The sequence below is a fragment of the Pelodiscus sinensis genome, unplaced genomic scaffold (assembly GCF_049634645.1).
Source record: "Pelodiscus sinensis isolate JC-2024 unplaced genomic scaffold, ASM4963464v1 ctg142, whole genome shotgun sequence".
NCBI classification, from domain to species: domain Eukaryota; kingdom Metazoa; phylum Chordata; order Testudines; family Trionychidae; genus Pelodiscus; species Pelodiscus sinensis.
In genome coordinates this window covers 163,127-179,874 of record NW_027465831.1, presented here as the reverse complement: position 1 = coordinate 179,874, position 16,748 = coordinate 163,127, and the positions used below count along the sequence as shown (strand labels likewise).

At 63.3% G+C, this 16,748-nt stretch overlaps 1 protein-coding gene across 1 annotated transcript; it reads left to right on the top strand.

Moving 5' to 3' along the window:
• The first annotated feature begins 1,306 nt into the window (after positions 1–1,306).
• Positions 1,307–11,023, top strand: DDX39B (DExD-box helicase 39B). The gene is made up of 11 exons (XM_075914671.1): positions 1,307–1,440; positions 4,684–4,921; positions 5,742–5,869; positions 6,017–6,109; positions 6,814–6,997; positions 7,779–7,897; positions 8,932–9,063; positions 9,152–9,261; positions 9,343–9,487; positions 9,737–9,884; positions 10,157–11,023. Exons 2-11 carry the CDS (start codon positions 4,711–4,713, stop codon positions 10,171–10,173), a joined length of 1,287 nt encoding a protein of 428 aa, XP_075770786.1. The 5' UTR covers positions 1,307–1,440; positions 4,684–4,710; the 3' UTR covers positions 10,174–11,023.
• Positions 11,024–16,748: the final 5,725 nt, after the last annotated feature.

Sequence of the window (16,748 nt, the reverse complement as noted above, 5' to 3'; positions counted from 1 at the left end):
TGGGGGTGTGGCCAGTGATAGTGTGGGGGCGTAGCCAGAGAGGAATGTGGTGTGGGGGGTGTGGCCAGTGATAGTGTGGGGGCGTGGCAGGGGCTGGCAGGAGGGGAATAGGGCACTGTGGGGGCGTAGCCAGAGAGGAATGTGGTGTGGGGGGTGTGGCCGGTGATAGTGTGGGGGCGTGGCAGGGGCTGGCAGGAGGGGAATAGGGCACTGTGGGGGCGTAGCCAGAGAGGAATGTGGTGTGGGGGGTGTGGCCGGTGATAGTGTGGGGGCGTGGCAGGGGCTGGCAGGAGGGGAATAGGGCACTGTGGGGGCATGGCCAGAGGGGAATGTGGTGTTGGGGGTGTGGCCAGTGATAGTGTGGGGGCGTGGCAGGGGCTGGCAGGAGGGGAATAGGGCACTGTGGGGGCGTAGCCAGAGAGGAATGTGGTGTGGGGTGTGTGGCCAGTGATAGTGTGGGGGCGTGGCAGGGGCTGGCAGGAGGGGAATAGGGCACTGTGGGGGCGTGGCCAGAGGGAGAATGTGGTGTTGGGGCGTGGCCAGTGGGAGTGTGGGGGCGTGGCCAGAGGGAGAATGTGGTGTTGGGGGCGTGGCCAGTGGGAGTATGGGGGCGTGGCCAGAGGGAGAATGTGGTGTTGGGGGCGTGGCCAGTGGGAGTGTGGGGGCGTGGCCAGAGGGAGAATGTGGTGTTGGGGGCGTGGCCAGTGGGAGAATGTGGTGTTGGGGGCGTGGCCAGTGGGAGTGTGGGGGCGTGGCCAGAGGGAGAATGTGGTGTTGGGGGCGTGGCCAGTGGGAGAATGTGGTGTTGGGGGCGTGGCCAGTGGGAGTGTGGGGGCGTGGCCAGAGGGAGAATGTGGTGTTGGGGGCGTGGCCAGTGGGAGTGTGGGGGCGTGACCAGAGGGAGAATGTGGTGTTGGGGTCATGGCCTGTGGGGGCGTGGCCAAAGGAGGTAGGCTATCGCGGGGCGGGGCTAGAAGGGGCGGGGCCTCGAGCCGTGGCCCCATGACGTCATCACAGGCCTGCGAGGCAAAGCGAAGCCTGAACCAAACTACTCCCAGCCCCTCTGCCGCCTGCAGGACCCCGTGGGAAACGCATTCCCGCGCTCCAGCCGGTGGCTGGGGGAGAGGTGTCCTTGTCAATCGCCTGATGAAAAAAAACGACACACACCCCCGCGCCGAGCCCTCTGCCCCGACTCCAGTGCGCTCGTGTCCGTCCCCCTCAGAGAAACCCCCGCCCTCAATGGTCCCTTTGGTGCGGGTGGGTTTTTTTTCGTTTGTTTCCAATCAGGCGCTGTGTTAGGCAGCCCCATCCGGCCGCGGGGTCCTCGCCGAGGCGCGCTCCCCTACCCCTCCCCCCACATTCCGGAAGTGGAGGCGCCGCTCAGTTCTGGCCGCGGCCGCCGCTCGAAGGAGACTCGGGCGCCCCTCCCCCCTGCAGCAGGTGAGCGGCCCCGCCGAGAATCGGTCGCGCATCGCCGCCGCGCGGGGCCATCCGCCCCCCGGAGCTCCTGATACCCCTCGGGCGGGCGATTCCCTCCCCGCCGCGCCCGGTCTCGGCCGCCATTTCCCGCCCCCGGGCCCCGAAAATCCGCCCGGAAGGGGCCCCGGGGGGGGCCGGATGGACGGGTTCCCCCATTGTGCGTCTCTAGCCGGCCAGGAATCCAAGATGGCGCCGGCCCGGCGGCCCTCCAGCCCCCGGGCCGCTCCGCCATCCGCGGACATCGGCCCCGCCCGGCCGCCCCCGCCCCCGGGACCCCGCGCGGGCGGGAGGGAGGACCCCCCCGCCGCCCCCCAGCCGGGTATTGGTGGGGCCGTGAAACGAACACACACAAAAATAGGGCGCCCAAGCCGCCCCCCCCACAGGGGAGCCTCCGACATGGGGGAGGGGTGCACCCCCCGTGCATGGTGGGACGTGCTGCAGTGGTTTGGGGGCAGGGCCCCTGCACTATGGTGGGTTGGGGGTGGTGAAGGGGATTGGGTAGCAGTGTATGGGGAGTAGGGCCCTGGCAGGGGGCAGGCCACGGAAGCAGTACCCCCCCCCCCCCCCCCCCCCCGCCATCGCAGCCTGTATCCTAGGACCTGGGGGCCTGCCCCACGGCAGCCGGCAAAGCGGGTGGTTGTGGCTTGTGGGCAGCACCCCAGTTTCTTCCTGGCCAGCCTGGGGGCGCCTCTTCCTGGCCTTGCACCTAGGCAGGGGGGCGGGGTGCTGAGGCTGCTCCTCTCAGTCCTGGGCAGGGGGGGAGGGTTATGGGGTGCAGCAGCCCCCAGGCCTGGTTTCTTTGTGGTGCACGCAGGGAGGGATTTGGGGAGCAGGGGCACCCCAGGGTCTGACATGCCCGCAGGGGGGCAGGGTACTGAGGCTGCTCCTCTCAGTCCTTAGCTGGGGGGGGGAGTGTTATGGGGTGCAGCAGCCCCCAGGCCTGGCTGGCTTTGTAGTGCATGCAGGGAGGGATTTGGGGAGCAGGGGCACCCCAGGGTCTGACATGCCCGCAGGGGGGCAGGGTGCTGAGGCTGCTCCTCTCAGTCCTTGGCCGGGCGGGGGGCGGGGGGGAGGGTTATGGGGTGCAGCAGCCCCCAGACCTGGCTGGCTTTGTGGTGCATGCAGGGAGGGCTTTGGGGAGCAGGGGCACCCCAGGGTCCGACATGCCTGCAGGGGGGCAGGGTGCTGAGGCTGCTCTTCTCAATCCTTGGCCGGGGGGGGGTTATGGGGTGCAGCAGCCCCCAGGCCTGGTTTGCTTTGTGGTGCACGCAGGGAGGGATTTGGGGAGCAGGGGCGCCCCAGGGTCTGACATGCCCGCAGGGGGGCAGGGTGCTGAGGCTGCTCCTCTCAGTCCTTGGCCGGGGGGGGGGGGGGGAGGGTTATGGGGTGCAGCAGCCCCCAGGCCTGGCTGGCTTTGTGGTGCATGCAGGGAGGGCTTTGGGGAGCAGGGGCACCCCAGGATCCGACATGCCTGCAGGGGGGCAGGGTGCTGAGGCTGCTCCTCAATCCTTGGCCGGGGGGGAGGGTTATGGGGTGCAGCAGCCCCCAGGCCTGGCTGGCTTTGTGGTGCATGCAGGGAGGGATTTGGGGAGCAGGGGCGCCCCAGGGTCTGACATGCCCGCAGGGGGGCAGGGTGCTGAGGCTGCTCCTCTCAATCCTTGGCCGGGGGGGGGGAGGGTTATGGGGTGCAGCAGCCCCCAGGCCTGGCTGGCTTTGTGGTGCACGCAGGGAGGGATTTGGGGAGCAGGGGCACCCCAGGGTCTGACATGCCTGCAGGGGGGCAGGGTGCTGAGGCTGCTCCTCTCAATCCTTGGCCGGGGGGGGGGGGAGGGTTATGGGGTGCAGCAGCCCCCAGGCCTGGCTGGCTTTGTGGTGCACGCAGGGAGGGATTTGGGGAGCAGGGGCACCCCAGGGTCTGACATGCCTGCAGGGGGGCAGGGTGCTGAGGCTGCTCCTCTCAGTCCTTGGCCGGGGGGGGGGGAGGGTTATGGGGTGCAGCAGCCCCCAGACCTGGCTGGCTTTGTGGTGCACGCAGGGAGGGATTTGGGGAGCAGGGGCACCCCAGGGTCTGACATGCCTGCAGGGGGGCAGGGTGCTGAGGCTGCTCCTCTCAATCCTTGGCTGGGGGGGGAGGGTTATGGGGTGCAGCAGCCCCCAGGCCTGGCTGGCTTTGTGGTGCACGCAGGGAGGGATTTGGGGAGCAGGGGCGCCCCAGGGTCTGACATGCCCGCAGGGGGGCAGGGTGCTGAGGCTGCTCCTCTCAGTCCTTGGCTGGGGGGGGGGGAGGGTTATGGGGTGCAGCAGCCCCCAGGCCTGGCTGGCTTTGTGCTGCATGCAGAGAGGGATTTGGGGAGCAGGGGCACCCCAGGGTCTGACATGCCCGCAGGGGGGCAGGGTGCTGAGGCTGCTTCTCTCAGTCCTTGGCCGGGGGGGGAGAGTTATGGGGTGCAGCAGCCCCCAGGCCTGGTTTGCTTTGTAGTGCATTCAGGGAGGGATTTGGGGAGCAGGGGCGCCCCAGGGTCTGACATGCCCGCAGGGGTCAGAGCGTGCCCCCTGCATCCCACTTCTCTCCCGCAGCTGGGCACAGCCCCCAGGAGTGTGGCGATACGAGTGGGGCTGGGGGCCCCCCAGTACTGCCAGTGGGGGGCGATGGGGTCCAGTTTGCAAAGCCTGTGGGGGAGTTCGGTAGGGCTCCCCTCAACATGTGGCGTCCGGAGTACGGCTGTGGGATTTGGGGGGGGTGGATCCAGCCTCCCCCCTGTACCTGGGCTCGCCCTGCCCCCCCACTCTGTGGGGCTGGGCTGTACACGGGCAGTTCGAGGGGGTGTGGGGGTTGAGGATGGCACCCATAACCCTTCTCTGTAGTGGGTGAGTGGGGTGCCCCATGGCACAGGTGGATGGGGGTGTAGAAGTGCTCCTGGAATTGCAGTCTCGGTGCTCACGGGGTGACGGAGCATGTGGTCCCCCAATTGCAGGGCTCCGGGGGGGGTTAGGAGTTGGGGGTGTATCTCATGTGTGCCCCACATCTGCAAGGCCCAGTGGTGCTGGATGAGCGGGGGATTTGGGGGTGACCCGGTTTGACCCCCAGAGATGTTGGGGGCTAGGTAAAGCATTGTAAGTGGATTCCAGTCCAGCCCCATGCCGGGGGGAGGGGTCACGGGCTGGGGCTGGCAGGCTGTGGGGCTGACCCGTCCCTGCCCCCAGTCTCAGCAGGCCCCTCCCGGCGGCGCCATGGCGGAGAACGACGTGGATAACGAGCTGCTGGACTACGAGGACGATGAGGTGGAGAACCAGGCGGCCGGCGACGGGGTGGACGTGGCCCCCAAGAAGGACGTCAAGGGCTCCTACGTCTCCATCCACAGCTCCGGCTTCCGGGACTTCCTGCTCAAGCCCGAGCTCCTCCGCGCCATCGTGGACTGCGGCTTCGAGCACCCCTCGGAAGGTGGGGCGGGGGCCTGTGGCGCTGCATGGGGGCTGGAGCCTGAGGTGCCACGTGGGGGGCGGGGCTGGGCGCCTGGGTCCTCTGGGGAGCCGGGATCCTGTCGCCCCTGGGTTCTCTCCCAGTTGTGGGAGGGGAGTGGGGACCAGTGGTTAGAATAAGGAGCTGGGAGCCAGGACTCCTGGGTTCTCCCCGGCTCTGGGAGGGGAGCGGGGCCTGGTGGTTAGAGCGGGAGGGGCTGGGAGCCAGGACTCCTGGGTTCTCCCTGGCTCTGGGAGGGGAGCGGGGCCTGGTGGTTAGAGCGGGAGGGGCTGGGAGCCAGGACTCCTGGGTTCTCCCTGGCTCTGGGAGGGGAGCGGGGGCCAGTGGTTAGAGCAGGAGGGGCTGGGAGCCAGGACTCCTGGGTTCTCCCTGGCTCTGGGAGGGGAGCGGGGCCTGGTGGTTAGAGCGGGAGGGGCTGGGAGCCAGGACTCCTGGGGTCTCCCTGGCTCTGGGAGGGGAGCGGGGCCTGGTGGTTAGAGCGGGAGGGGCTGGGAGCCAGGACTCCTGGGTTCTCCCTGGCTCTGGGAGGGGAGCGGGGCCTGGTGGTTAGAGCAGGAGGGGCTGGGAGCCAGGACTCCTGGGGTCTCCCTGGCTCGGGGAGGGGAGCAGGGGCCAGTGGTAAGAATGAGGAGCTGGTAGCCAGACTCGTGGGGTCTCCCAGCTGTAGGATGGGTGTGGGGGCTAGTGGTTAGAGCTGGGGGCCGGGCATCTGAGTTCCCTGCTGGCTGTGGGGGGGCTGGCGGAGCCCCAGCAGGCCGCTGACCCGCCCCTCCCCTCGCAGTGCAGCACGAGTGCATCCCGCAGGCCATCCTGGGCATGGACGTGCTGTGCCAGGCCAAGTCGGGCATGGGCAAGACGGCCGTCTTCGTGCTGGCCACGCTGCAGCAGCTGGAGCCCGTCACGGGCCAGGTGAGGGCTCCCTGGGGGGCACCTGGTGACTGGCGGGGGGGGGGGGGGGCGTTGCTGCAGATGGCCGCCCCTTTTGGGGATCACCGCGAGGCTGCCTGTGCCGGGGGGGTGCCAGGGCAGCCCACGCACTAACCCCTCGGCCCCCAGGTGTCCGTGCTGGTGATGTGCCACACACGCGAGCTGGCGTTCCAGATCAGCAAGGAGTACGAGCGCTTCTCCAAGTACATGCCCAGCGTCAAGGTGAGGGGGCGGCCAACCGGGCAGGTGGGGGGTAAGACAGAGGTATATGGGGGCAGGAGACAGACTGAGGCACGGGGGGGGGGGGCCGGGGGGGTGGTTTGGATAGGCTGGGGCATGGGGGTGGGGCAGCCTGGGTTGTGAGGATCCCCATGGAGCCTGTGGCCCTGTCCCCAGGTGACAGTGTTTTTGGGGGGGCTGGGACATGGGGGAGGCTGTGAGGACCCCTGGTGAGTCTGAGGCTCCGCCCCCAGGTGGCAATGTTCAGGGGGGCGGGGCATAGAGGGCTGGGCTGTGAAAACCCCTGGAGAGCTTGTGGCCCCCCCCAGGTGGCGGTGTTTGGGGGGGCGGGGCATATGGGGCTGGGTTGTGAGGACCCCTGGTGAGCTTGTGGGCCCCCCCAGGTGGCAGTGTGTTTGGGGGGGCGGGGCATATGGGGCTGGGTTGTGAGGACCCCTGGTGAGCTTGTGGCCCCCCCCCCAGGTGGCGGTGTTTGGGGGGGCGGGGCATATGGGGCTGGGTTGTGAGGACCCCTGGTGAGCTTGTGGGCCCCCCCAGGTGGCAGTGTTTGGGGGGGCGGGGCATATGGGGCTGGGTTGTGAGGACCCCTGGTGAGCTTGTGGCCCCCCCCAGGTGGCGGTGTTTGGGGGGGCGGGGCATATGGGGCTGGGTTGTGAGGACCCCTGGTGAGCTTGTGGCCCCCCCAGGTGGCAGTGTTCTTTGGGGGGCTGTCGATCAAGAAGGACGAGGAGGTGCTGAAGAAGAACTGCCCCCACATCGTGGTGGGGACGCCCGGCCGCATCCTGGCCCTGGCGCGCAACAAGAGCCTCAACCTCAAACACATCAAGCACTTCATCCTGGACGAGTGCGACAAGATGCTGGAGCAGCTCGGTGAGGCTGCCCCCCCCAGCTTCCCTGTCTGGGGGGCAGGGTTCCCTGGGGAGGTGCCCAGCCTCCCTGTCTAGCGGGGGGGGGGGGGGAGGAGCCACCCTGTCTAGCTGGGGAGGGAGCAGGGTTACTCAAGGAGGTGCCCAGCCGCCCTGTCTAGCTGGAGAGGGAGCAGGGTTTCCCTGGGGAGGGAGCAGGGTTTCCCTGGGTAGGTGCCCAGCCGCCCTGTCTAGCTGGAGAGGGAGTAGGGTTGCCCTGGGGAGGGAGCAGGGTTTCCTGGGGAGGTGCCCAGCCACCCTGTCTAGCTGGGGGGGGGGAACAGGGTTTCCCTGGGGAGGGAGCAGGGTTTCCCTGGGTAGGTGCCCAGCAGCCCTGTCTAGCTGGGGGGGAGCAGGTTTCCCCGGGTAGGTGCCCAGCTGCCCTGTCTAGCTGGGGGGGAGCAGGTTTCCCCGGGTAGGTGCCCAGCTGCCCTGTCTAGCTGGGGGGGGGAGCAGGGTTCCCCGGGGAGGTGCCCAGCTGCCCTGTCTAGCTGGGGGGGGAGCAGGGTTCCTCTGGGAGGTGCCCAACCGCCCTGTCTAGCTAGGGAGGGAGCAGGGGTTCCCCAGGGAGGTGCCCAGCCGCCCTGTCTAGCTAGGGAGGGAGCAGGGTTTCCCTGGGGAGGGAGCAGGGTTCCCCAGGGAGGTGCCCCGCCACCCTGTCTAGCTTAGGGAGTGGGGGGCAGGTTTTCCCGGAGGGGGTCCAACCACCCCGTCTCACCCTCGCTGACCCCCGCCTGTCCCCCCAGATATGCGCCGGGACGTCCAGGAGATCTTCCGCATGACCCCTCACGAAAAGCAGGTCATGATGTTTAGCGCCACCCTGAGCAAGGAAATCCGCCCCGTCTGCCGCAAATTCATGCAAGACGTAATTACCCCTTCTACCTTCTTTGCCCCCCGCCCCCCCGGCGCCCCCTGCCTCGGGCAGGCGCGCGGGCAGCAGCGCCAGGACCGGCCCCTAGCTCAGGCCCCCCCAGGCTCCGGAAGATCATTCGGGTTACGCTAGCCTCAGCACCCCCCGGCACGGAACACAGGGCGCCCCCTCCCCCCGCCCCCCTTCCTTCCCGGCACTGCGGCCTCCGGACCAGCCGGCCCCTTACACCCAGGCAAGTGAGCGCTCCGGCCAACCGCGCACCACGCCAGAGACCCCTCCCCCTCCCGGCCCCGGCGCTCTGGACCCCGGCGGCGCCCCCCGGCGGCGAAGAGCGGCGGCGAGAGCGGAGGCGGCGAGAGCAGAGACCCGGCGGCGCCAGGACCCGGCTTATCCTTTTTCCGAACCGGACTGGGAGGGAGGGGGGCTCGGGGCAGGTCTTCCCCCTCCCCCCGAGGGCAAGGGGGGGCGGTGGGAGGGGAGGGGCTAATCTGACCTCCCTCGGGCGGCCAAGGGGGCTGCGGCTGGGGGTGTGCTGGCCGCTGTGCCAAGGGGTTTACCTGGGCAGCCTGGTGCATGCTGGGAAATCTCCCAGTGCATGCTGGGAACTGAGAACCACTTTCTCTGCTTCGCCCTTGCCCAGTTGCTGGCAGCCCAATGAATGCTGGGAAATATCCCAGTGCATGCTGGGAGCTGAGTCAGTTCTCTGCTTCGCCCAATGGCTGGCAGCCCAATGAATGCTGGGAAATATCCCAGTGCATGCTGGGAGCTGAGCCAGTTTTTTTGCTCTGACCTTACCCTGTGGCTGGCAGCCCCGTGCATGCTGGGAAGCGTCACCAGAGAAGGCAGGCGGCTCAGCTGGCTCCCTTGCCTTGCACTTCCCAGCATGCTCTGGGCGTCCGGGTGTGGGGGGGTGGATATCTGGGGGCTGCTCCCCTCCCCCCCTGTAGCCCAGCGGGGGGCAGCCAGGTCTGGCCCGGCCGGCGGGGCGGCTCCCGGGGCGGCGGGGTTCACCCTGCTCTACCCCCCAGCCCATGGAGATCTTTGTGGACGACGAGACCAAGCTGACGCTGCACGGCCTGCAGCAGTACTACGTCAAGCTGAAGGACAACGAGAAGAACCGCAAGCTCTTCGACCTGCTCGACGTGCTGGAGTTCAACCAGGTAGTGCCGGGGCGGGGGACCCGGCGGGGGGGCCCGGGCGTCTGGGCCAGGCCGGCTCAGCCCTCCCCTCCCCTCCCCTCCCCTGCAGGTGGTGATCTTCGTCAAGTCGGTGCAGCGCTGCATCGCCCTGGCCCAGCTGCTGGTGGAGCAGAACTTCCCGGCCATCGCCATCCACCGGGGCATGCCGCAGGAGGAGAGGTGAGCCGGGCCGGCCTGGGGGTGGGGCTGCCGGGCTCAGGCCAGGCACTGACCCCCCCGCCCGCCTGCCCCGCCCCCCAGGCTCTCCCGCTACCAGCAGTTCAAGGACTTCCAGCGCCGCATCCTGGTGGCCACAAACCTCTTCGGGCGGGGGATGGACATCGAACGTGTCAACATCGCCTTCAACTATGACATGCCCGAGGACTCGGACACCTACCTGCACCGGGTGAGCCCGGGCCTGGCCCCTAGGGGGCGCTCTGGTCATGGGGGCTAGTGGTTAGAGCAGGGGGGCAGAGAGCCAGGGTACCTGGGGGAGTCTTTGGCCCTGGGAGGGAAGTGGGGGCTAGTGGTTACAGCGGGGGAGGGGCCAGGGAGCCTGGACTCCTGGGTTCTCTTCCTGGCTTGGGGGGCAGTGGCAGCGGCAGCCCTGTGGCACATAAGGGTCTGACCCCCCCCCCCTTTCCCCCGGGTGCAGGTGGCGCGGGCTGGGCGGTTCGGCACCAAGGGCCTGGCCATCACCTTCGTGTCAGACGAGAATGATGCCAAGATCCTGAACGATGTGCAGGATCGCTTCGAGGTGAACATCAGCGAGCTGCCCGACGAGATCGACATCTCCTCCTACAGTGCGTGCTGGGGCAGCCTGGGGGGAGGCGCAGGGTTGGTGGGGGTCTCACAGGGAGGGGGGAGGGCGTCGGGTGGGTGGGTGGGTGGGCGCTATCGAACACCCGGCCATGAAACCTGCAGCGCACTGTGCGTGGTCTGGTTGGTTGTGCTGCTCCCTCGTGCTGCAGGCAGGGGGTCCGCTCCACAAGAGGTTTGCGGGGCTGGGGGATTGTGAGGCCACAGCTGGGTGGCCGTGGGGCAGCCTTTAACCCTGTCTTGTCTCTCCCCGCAGTTGAACAGACCCGATAAAGGGCGTCTTCAAAACTCCTCGTCCTGCGTCATCCTTCGTTGGGTGGTTTTAATCCCTCCCCCCCCCCCCACCCCGCTTCATTTCCACATGATCCTGGGAACCGACGAGGAGGGTGGAGAAGATGGCCCAGGCCCTGCCCCTGCCCTGGAGGCTGCAGCCCTGCCAGACTTTGGGAGGGTGGGACGGGGGCGAGAACCATTGGAAGAGCGGACTGGAGGGGAGGAAGCAACAGGACAGCAGCTGGGGAAAGCAGCCATCGCAGATGTGTGGTGTTCCTGGCAGAATGATCCCACTACTGCCACCAGCAGTCCTTGATGTTAGTGATGCAAGGATCCCACTACTGCCACCAACAGTCCCTGACTCCGATTCACCAGGTGCAGGATCCACCACCGCTGATCCCTGAGCCCATATAGGCATTAACTGAAGGAAGATGCCTCCTCTGGATGGCTGACCCCTGGAAGATGGATCCCCTGCCTGCTGCCAGCTCCCACCCTGTCCCCCTCTCTCTCCATCCTGTAAGAATTTCAACACTAGGGAGCCCTTTGCTCCCAGGCTGGGCTGATGGGGGGCCCCTCCCCCCAACTCCCTGTGACTCCGCGATTTTTTGTTTTTATAGAAAAAAGAGGAAAACCCAGAAAAAAAGCTCCCCAGCCCCCCTGCCTCCTTTTTTTATACCTAGGTCCGAGCCAGTTTTCCGAGCGTATTGCGGTTTTGTGCATTTCCTTGTTTTGCGTGGTCTGCATGGAGCGGCCGGGTGGCGCGGGCCCCTGCTGGGTCGGGCTCCGGGCGCACCGTCTGCGGGCAGCTGCGGGAGAATGACCCACTGAGGGATTAAAAGACCTGTTGGAAGCCGGAGTGCACAGCTGCTTTGGGGGGTGAGCAGTGGGGGGGGGGAGGAGTCCTTTCCTGGGATGCTGGGCTACGGGTGGCCCCCGCCAGCCTGGTCCCATCTCCCTTGGTTCCTGCTCCTTGCTGCTCTCCCCTCTGTCACGGAGCAGTGCCCCAGCCCTGCCCTCAGCCCTCTTGCCCCATCTCCCACTGCCCCCACAGCCACCAGCAGCATCTGGGGCAGGTGAGCTGGTCAAGGAGCTGTCTCCTGCTCTTGTAGGCCTCTGGAACCTCCTCTGGGGCAGGGGAGAACCAGCAGCCGCCAGCCCACATGGGCCTGGGGCCCTGTCCAAGGCTCTTAGCTGGGGCAGAGGCTGCTGGGCACCACTAGGTAAAATCCTGCCTTTTTGGGTTCCCCAGGTTCCTGCCGCCTGAGCCCAGCCTGCTCCACACACCCTGCCTGGCTCCTGCATCCCCTTCTCCCTTAGACTTGGTGGGGCCATGGTAGAAGCTGGCAACTGCAGCCTGTATTTGGCTGGTGGGTGGGTGGGTGTGTGTGTGCATGAGTGAGGATATGAGCCTTTAGCTATCATCTTTAGAAAATGATGGGAGAGATTCCAGAAGACTGGAAAAGGGCAAATTAGTGCCCATCTATAAAAAGGGAAATAACCCAGGAAACTACAGACAAGTTAACTTCTGTGCCAGGGAAGATATGGAGCAAGTAATTAAAGAATACATCTGCAAACAGGCTGGTCTAGACTGGCAAAATCTTGCCGCCTGTCTATACTGGTTGCGAGTGTTTGCGCAAAAGCATCCGTGCCCGTGTAGATGCTCTCTTGTGCAAATACTTTTAACGGAAAAACTTTTCTGTTAAAAGTATTTTTTGCAAAATCATGCCAGTCTAGATGCAGCCATCGAAGATAAGGTGCTAGGGAACAGCCAGCATGGATTTGTAAAGAACAAATGTTAAACCAGGCTGATGGTTTTCTTTGATAGGATGAGTCTTGTGGATAAGGGGGAAGCGGTGGATGTGGTATACCTAGACTTTAGTAAGGCGTTTGATGCGGTCTCGCATGATAGTATAAAAAAAATTAGGGAAATACAACTTTGATGGGGCTACTACAAGGTGGGTACATAACTGGCTGGAAAACTTCCCAGGGAGTAATTATTAAATGGTTCACAATCCTGCTGGAAAGGTATAACAAGTGGGGTTCTTCAGGGCTCTGTTTTGGGACCAGCTCTGTTCAATATCTTCAACTATTTAAATATCAGCATAGAGGCTGTGTCTAGACTGGCCAGTTTTTCCGGAAAATCAGCCACTTTTCTGGAAAAACTTGCCAGCTGTCTACACTGGCCACTTGAATTTCCACTAAAGCACTGACTTCCTACTGTAAGAAATCAGTGCTTTTTGAAGAAATGCGATGCTTCTCCCGTTCTGGCAAAAGTCCCTTTTGCACAAAAGGGCCAGTGTAGACAGCTGTAATTTGTTTTTCACAGAAAAGCCCTGATCGCGAAAATGGTGATCAGGGCATTTTTGCGGGAAAGTGTCTGTGCCAATCTAGACACTCTGTTCCGAAAATGGTTTTAACGGAAAACTTCCATTACAAGCATTTGCAGAAAATCATGCCAGTCTAGACATAGCCAGAGACTACACTTATGTTTCTAGATGGGTATCAAGTGCTTTGGAGGATGGGTCATAATTCAAAATGATCTGGACACACTGTAGAAATGGTCGAGGTCCACGGGATGAAGTTGAATAAGGACAAATGCAAAGTGCTCCACTGAGGAAAGAACAATCCCTTTCTTACACAGGATGGGAAGTGACTGTCTAGGAAGAAGTACAGCAGGAGATCTAGAGGTCAAAGTGGACCACAAGCTAAATATGAGGCATCAGTGTGATGACTTTTTTGCCATTGCAAAAAAAGCAAACGTGAGTCTAGTGATGCATGAACAGGTGTGTTGTGAGCAAGACACGAGAAGTCGTTCTGCCGCTCTATTCTGCACTAGTTAGGCCTCAGTTGGAGTATTGTGTCCAGTTCTGGGCACTGCATTTCAGGAAAGATTTGGAGACATTGGAGAGGGTCCAGAGAAAAGCAACAGAAATGAGGAAAAGTCTAGAGACCATGAGGTAGGACAGAAGGCTGCAAGAATTGGTTCTTCGAGTGCTTGCTCATGTCCATTCTGATTAGGTGTATGTGCGCCGCGTACACGAGTTCCGGAGCTTTTTTCCCTTAGCAGTATCCACAGGGCCAGCAGGGAGCCCCCTGGAGTGGCGCCGGTATACCGGTGCATATATATCCCTGCTGGCCCCTCCACCCCCTCAGTTCCTTCCTACCGCCCGTGACAGTAGCTGGAGCATGCTTCAAGCTGATAGCCTATCTCTTAGCAGCTTATTTCTTATCTGTTGTATTATAGTTCTAGTTGAGGTTTTTATCTGGTTAAGTAGTTAAGTGTTGTATTTAGTTAGATAGGGGAGCAGCAGAACCCTCTCATGAGGTGAGGGCATGCCAGGGCCTTAAACCCTGTGCTTCCTGCTCCAAACCTATGCCCTGCGGAGATCCCCACTCTGACTGCTTAAAGTGTCTGGGTGAGGCCCATCGAGCTGAAAGCTGCTCTTTCTGTAAGAGCTTTAAGCCCCAGACCAAGAAGGAGAGGGACTCCCAGCTGAAACTCCTACTAATGGAGTTGGCACTGCAGCCTCAGAGCGAGGAGCGGCCTCACTCTGCCTGCAGCGCACCGTCGGCAGCATCCCCATCGGACAACAAGGCACCGAGGCACAGATTGCAGTCCCCGGTGCCAAGGGCCTCCAAGAGCTCGAGGGGACGCTCAGCGGAGAGGAGTGCCCAGGTGTGCCCTAAGGAGGGGCATCTTTCTTCTAAGGCCTCCAAAAAGGTGCAGCCTGGACAAGGGCAAGAGCCCAGGGCAGCCCGTGGGGCTAGGAGAGGTCCATCCTCCCTCCACCCCCGAAACCTTTGAGGCGTCCTGGGACCTCATTCACATGGCTGTGGTTGAAGGAGAGGGCCCGGTGCCGCAGGAGCGGACCGTGCCGGCACCGGCCTTAAGTGCCCCCCAGCAGGCTATGGCCGGGTCGTGGGACCCTCTGGGTGAAGGGCAGGCCTTGGCCCAGCAGCACTTTCCCGCTGCCGGGAAGAACACTAGCACCGGAGCTGGGACGAACGCCGGCACCGATCCCGGGCCCCTTCCCGACGGCACCGGGAGCGAGTGCGCTTGTGGCGCCGACGGCACCAGTGCAGGGCCCGGTGCTGCAGACGGCCCCTTGGGCGGTGCAGGGCCCTGCACCATACTATGCAGCATCTGCGGTGCCACCCCAGGTGCCCCGTACGGCACCGACGCTGATGCCTCTCCCGGCACCGATCCCTGCTCACACCTTGGGAGTACCAACCCAGCAGCAGGGTGTGGCGCCGCTGCACATGATGGCACCGGAGGGTTATTTACTGGCATATCATATGCAGCTGGGCATGGTACCGCTACAGCAAGGACCTCCACTTATGCCCCCACCGGCACCACGTGCGGTGCACAGGGGCAAGCCATCGGCCATGGCAGCACAGCGAAAGGTGCAGGCTTCATCGGCCCCTCCCTGGTCAGCATCAGAGTACTCTTCGGAGTCTGAGGCCGAATCGGTGGTATTGGCCAGGTCGTCATACAGGTCATGGCCCCGTCATAGGTCTCGCTCATCGGTCAGATCATCTCACCGGGAGCCCGTGGACCAGCAGCAGTGGCAGGGGCAACCTCAGTGGGCATTCTGGACGCCCTGGGCATACCACCAGGCCCAGGGGCCGTCCCGAAGGAGCAGCACCCCATCTGCCACCCCTTTGTCAGCCCCCCGCCTGGAAATAGCTTGTCTATAGTGGTGATGCCAAGACCCCCGGTTATTGGTCAGGGGCAGGGGGCTATGTCCCAGCCAGGCTCAACCTATATGGACATCTCTGCCCAGGGGGAACCAGAGGCACAGATAACTGAGGAGGAGGCAGTCCCCTCAAGGGAGTTCTCGTCATCACCAGATGAGGCCCTGGCTGACCCCGCACCCCAGCCCCCGTCGATGGACTCCAGGGCGCACCAGGAGCTGCTCCGAAGGCTGGCGGTCAATCTTGCAGTCCAGCACGAGGAGGTTCACGAGGACCTAGATCCTATGGGGACATCATAGCGGCAGCGGGCCCTGGTCGAGTGGCACTCCCACTGAATAAAATGGTGGACAAACTGTCTAAAACTCTGTGGCAGATGCTGGCTTCTATTGCACCGACCCAGAAGGGGGTTGAGAGAAGGTACTACGTACCCCAAACAGGGCACGAGCATCTTTTTAACCACCCGGCTCCAGGATCCATAGTGGCGCTCCTTCTGCCCTGCGGCCTGGACCAAGGGCCTCCAGGTCCTACTCCGAAGGCGAAGGAGCCCAGGAGATTGGACCTACTTGGCCGGAAGGCGTACGCCATGGGGAGCCTCCAGCTGTGTTTAGCTAACCAGCAACTAATGCTGGGGCGTTATGCCTTTAACACATGGGCATCTATGCAGAAATTTGCCAGCCAGCTTCCTCCTGAATCCCGCCAGGAATTTGGGGCCCTGACAGAAAAGGGACAAGCAGTGGCGCGTACCTCTCTCCAGGTGGCCTTGGACGCGGCCGATTCGGCAGCCCGCACTATGGCCAGAGGGGTTGTTATGAGGCGTAGTGCCTGGCTGCAGGTGTCTGGCATCCCACCCGAGGTGCAGACCACCATTCAGGACCTGCCCTTTGAGGGGCCGGCCTTGTTCTCAGAGCAGACTGATTCCAAGCTTCATAGCTTGAAGGACTCAAGAGCGACCCTGAAGTCGCTAGGGATACATACCCCGGTGCCTCAGAGGCGCTTCTTCCAGACTAGACCCTACCCTAGAAGGGGGCAAAACAATGATAGGGGTCGCAGGAAGGGCCGTAACAATAGCCGCCCTGACCTCTTCAGAGGCAGGCGTAGGGGCCCTCGGTCAGACTCCGAGAGAGGCTCAGGCCCGTCACCCGGTCACCAAACTAAGCCCTCATTTTGAAGGTATGCCAGAGAGCAGAGTACCAGTAGCACCCACCTGTCCACCCTTTGGGGACCGTCTTTCCCTCTTTTACCAGGAATGGTTAAAGATCACGTCGAACCATTGGGTCCTAGACCTGGTGAAGCAGGGATATGCTATTCCCTTCCTTTCCTACCCTGCCTCCCTCCCACCCTCCATCCCCTTCCCTTTTCAGGAACCCTTCTCATGAGACACTCCTTCGGCAGGAGGTGTCCAACCTGTTGACGCTAGGGGCCATAGAAAGAGTGCCCCCAGACGTAAGAGGAAAGGGTTTCTACTCCTGCTCCTTCCTAGTACCCAAGGCGAAAGGGGGCATGCGTCCCATACTAGACTTCCGAAACCTGAACACCTTTATAAGGAAGACAAAGTTCAGGATGGTGACGCTAGCCTGCATCATCCCATCACTCAGAAAGGGGGACTGGTATGCTGCTCTCGATTTGAAGGATGCGTACTTCCACATTTCAATTTTTCCAAGTCACAGAAAATACTTACGGTTCACAGTGGGACAGGACCACTTCCAGTTTATGGTCCTGTGTGGACTGTGTACAGCCCCGAGTGTCTTTACCAAATGTATGACAGTGGTAGCTGCGTTTCTGCGGCAGCACAGGGTCCAAGAGTTTCCATATCTGGTCGATTGGCTCATAAGGGGCAAGTCTCGAGAACAGGTGTTGGATCATGTCTCAAGGGCCAGGGT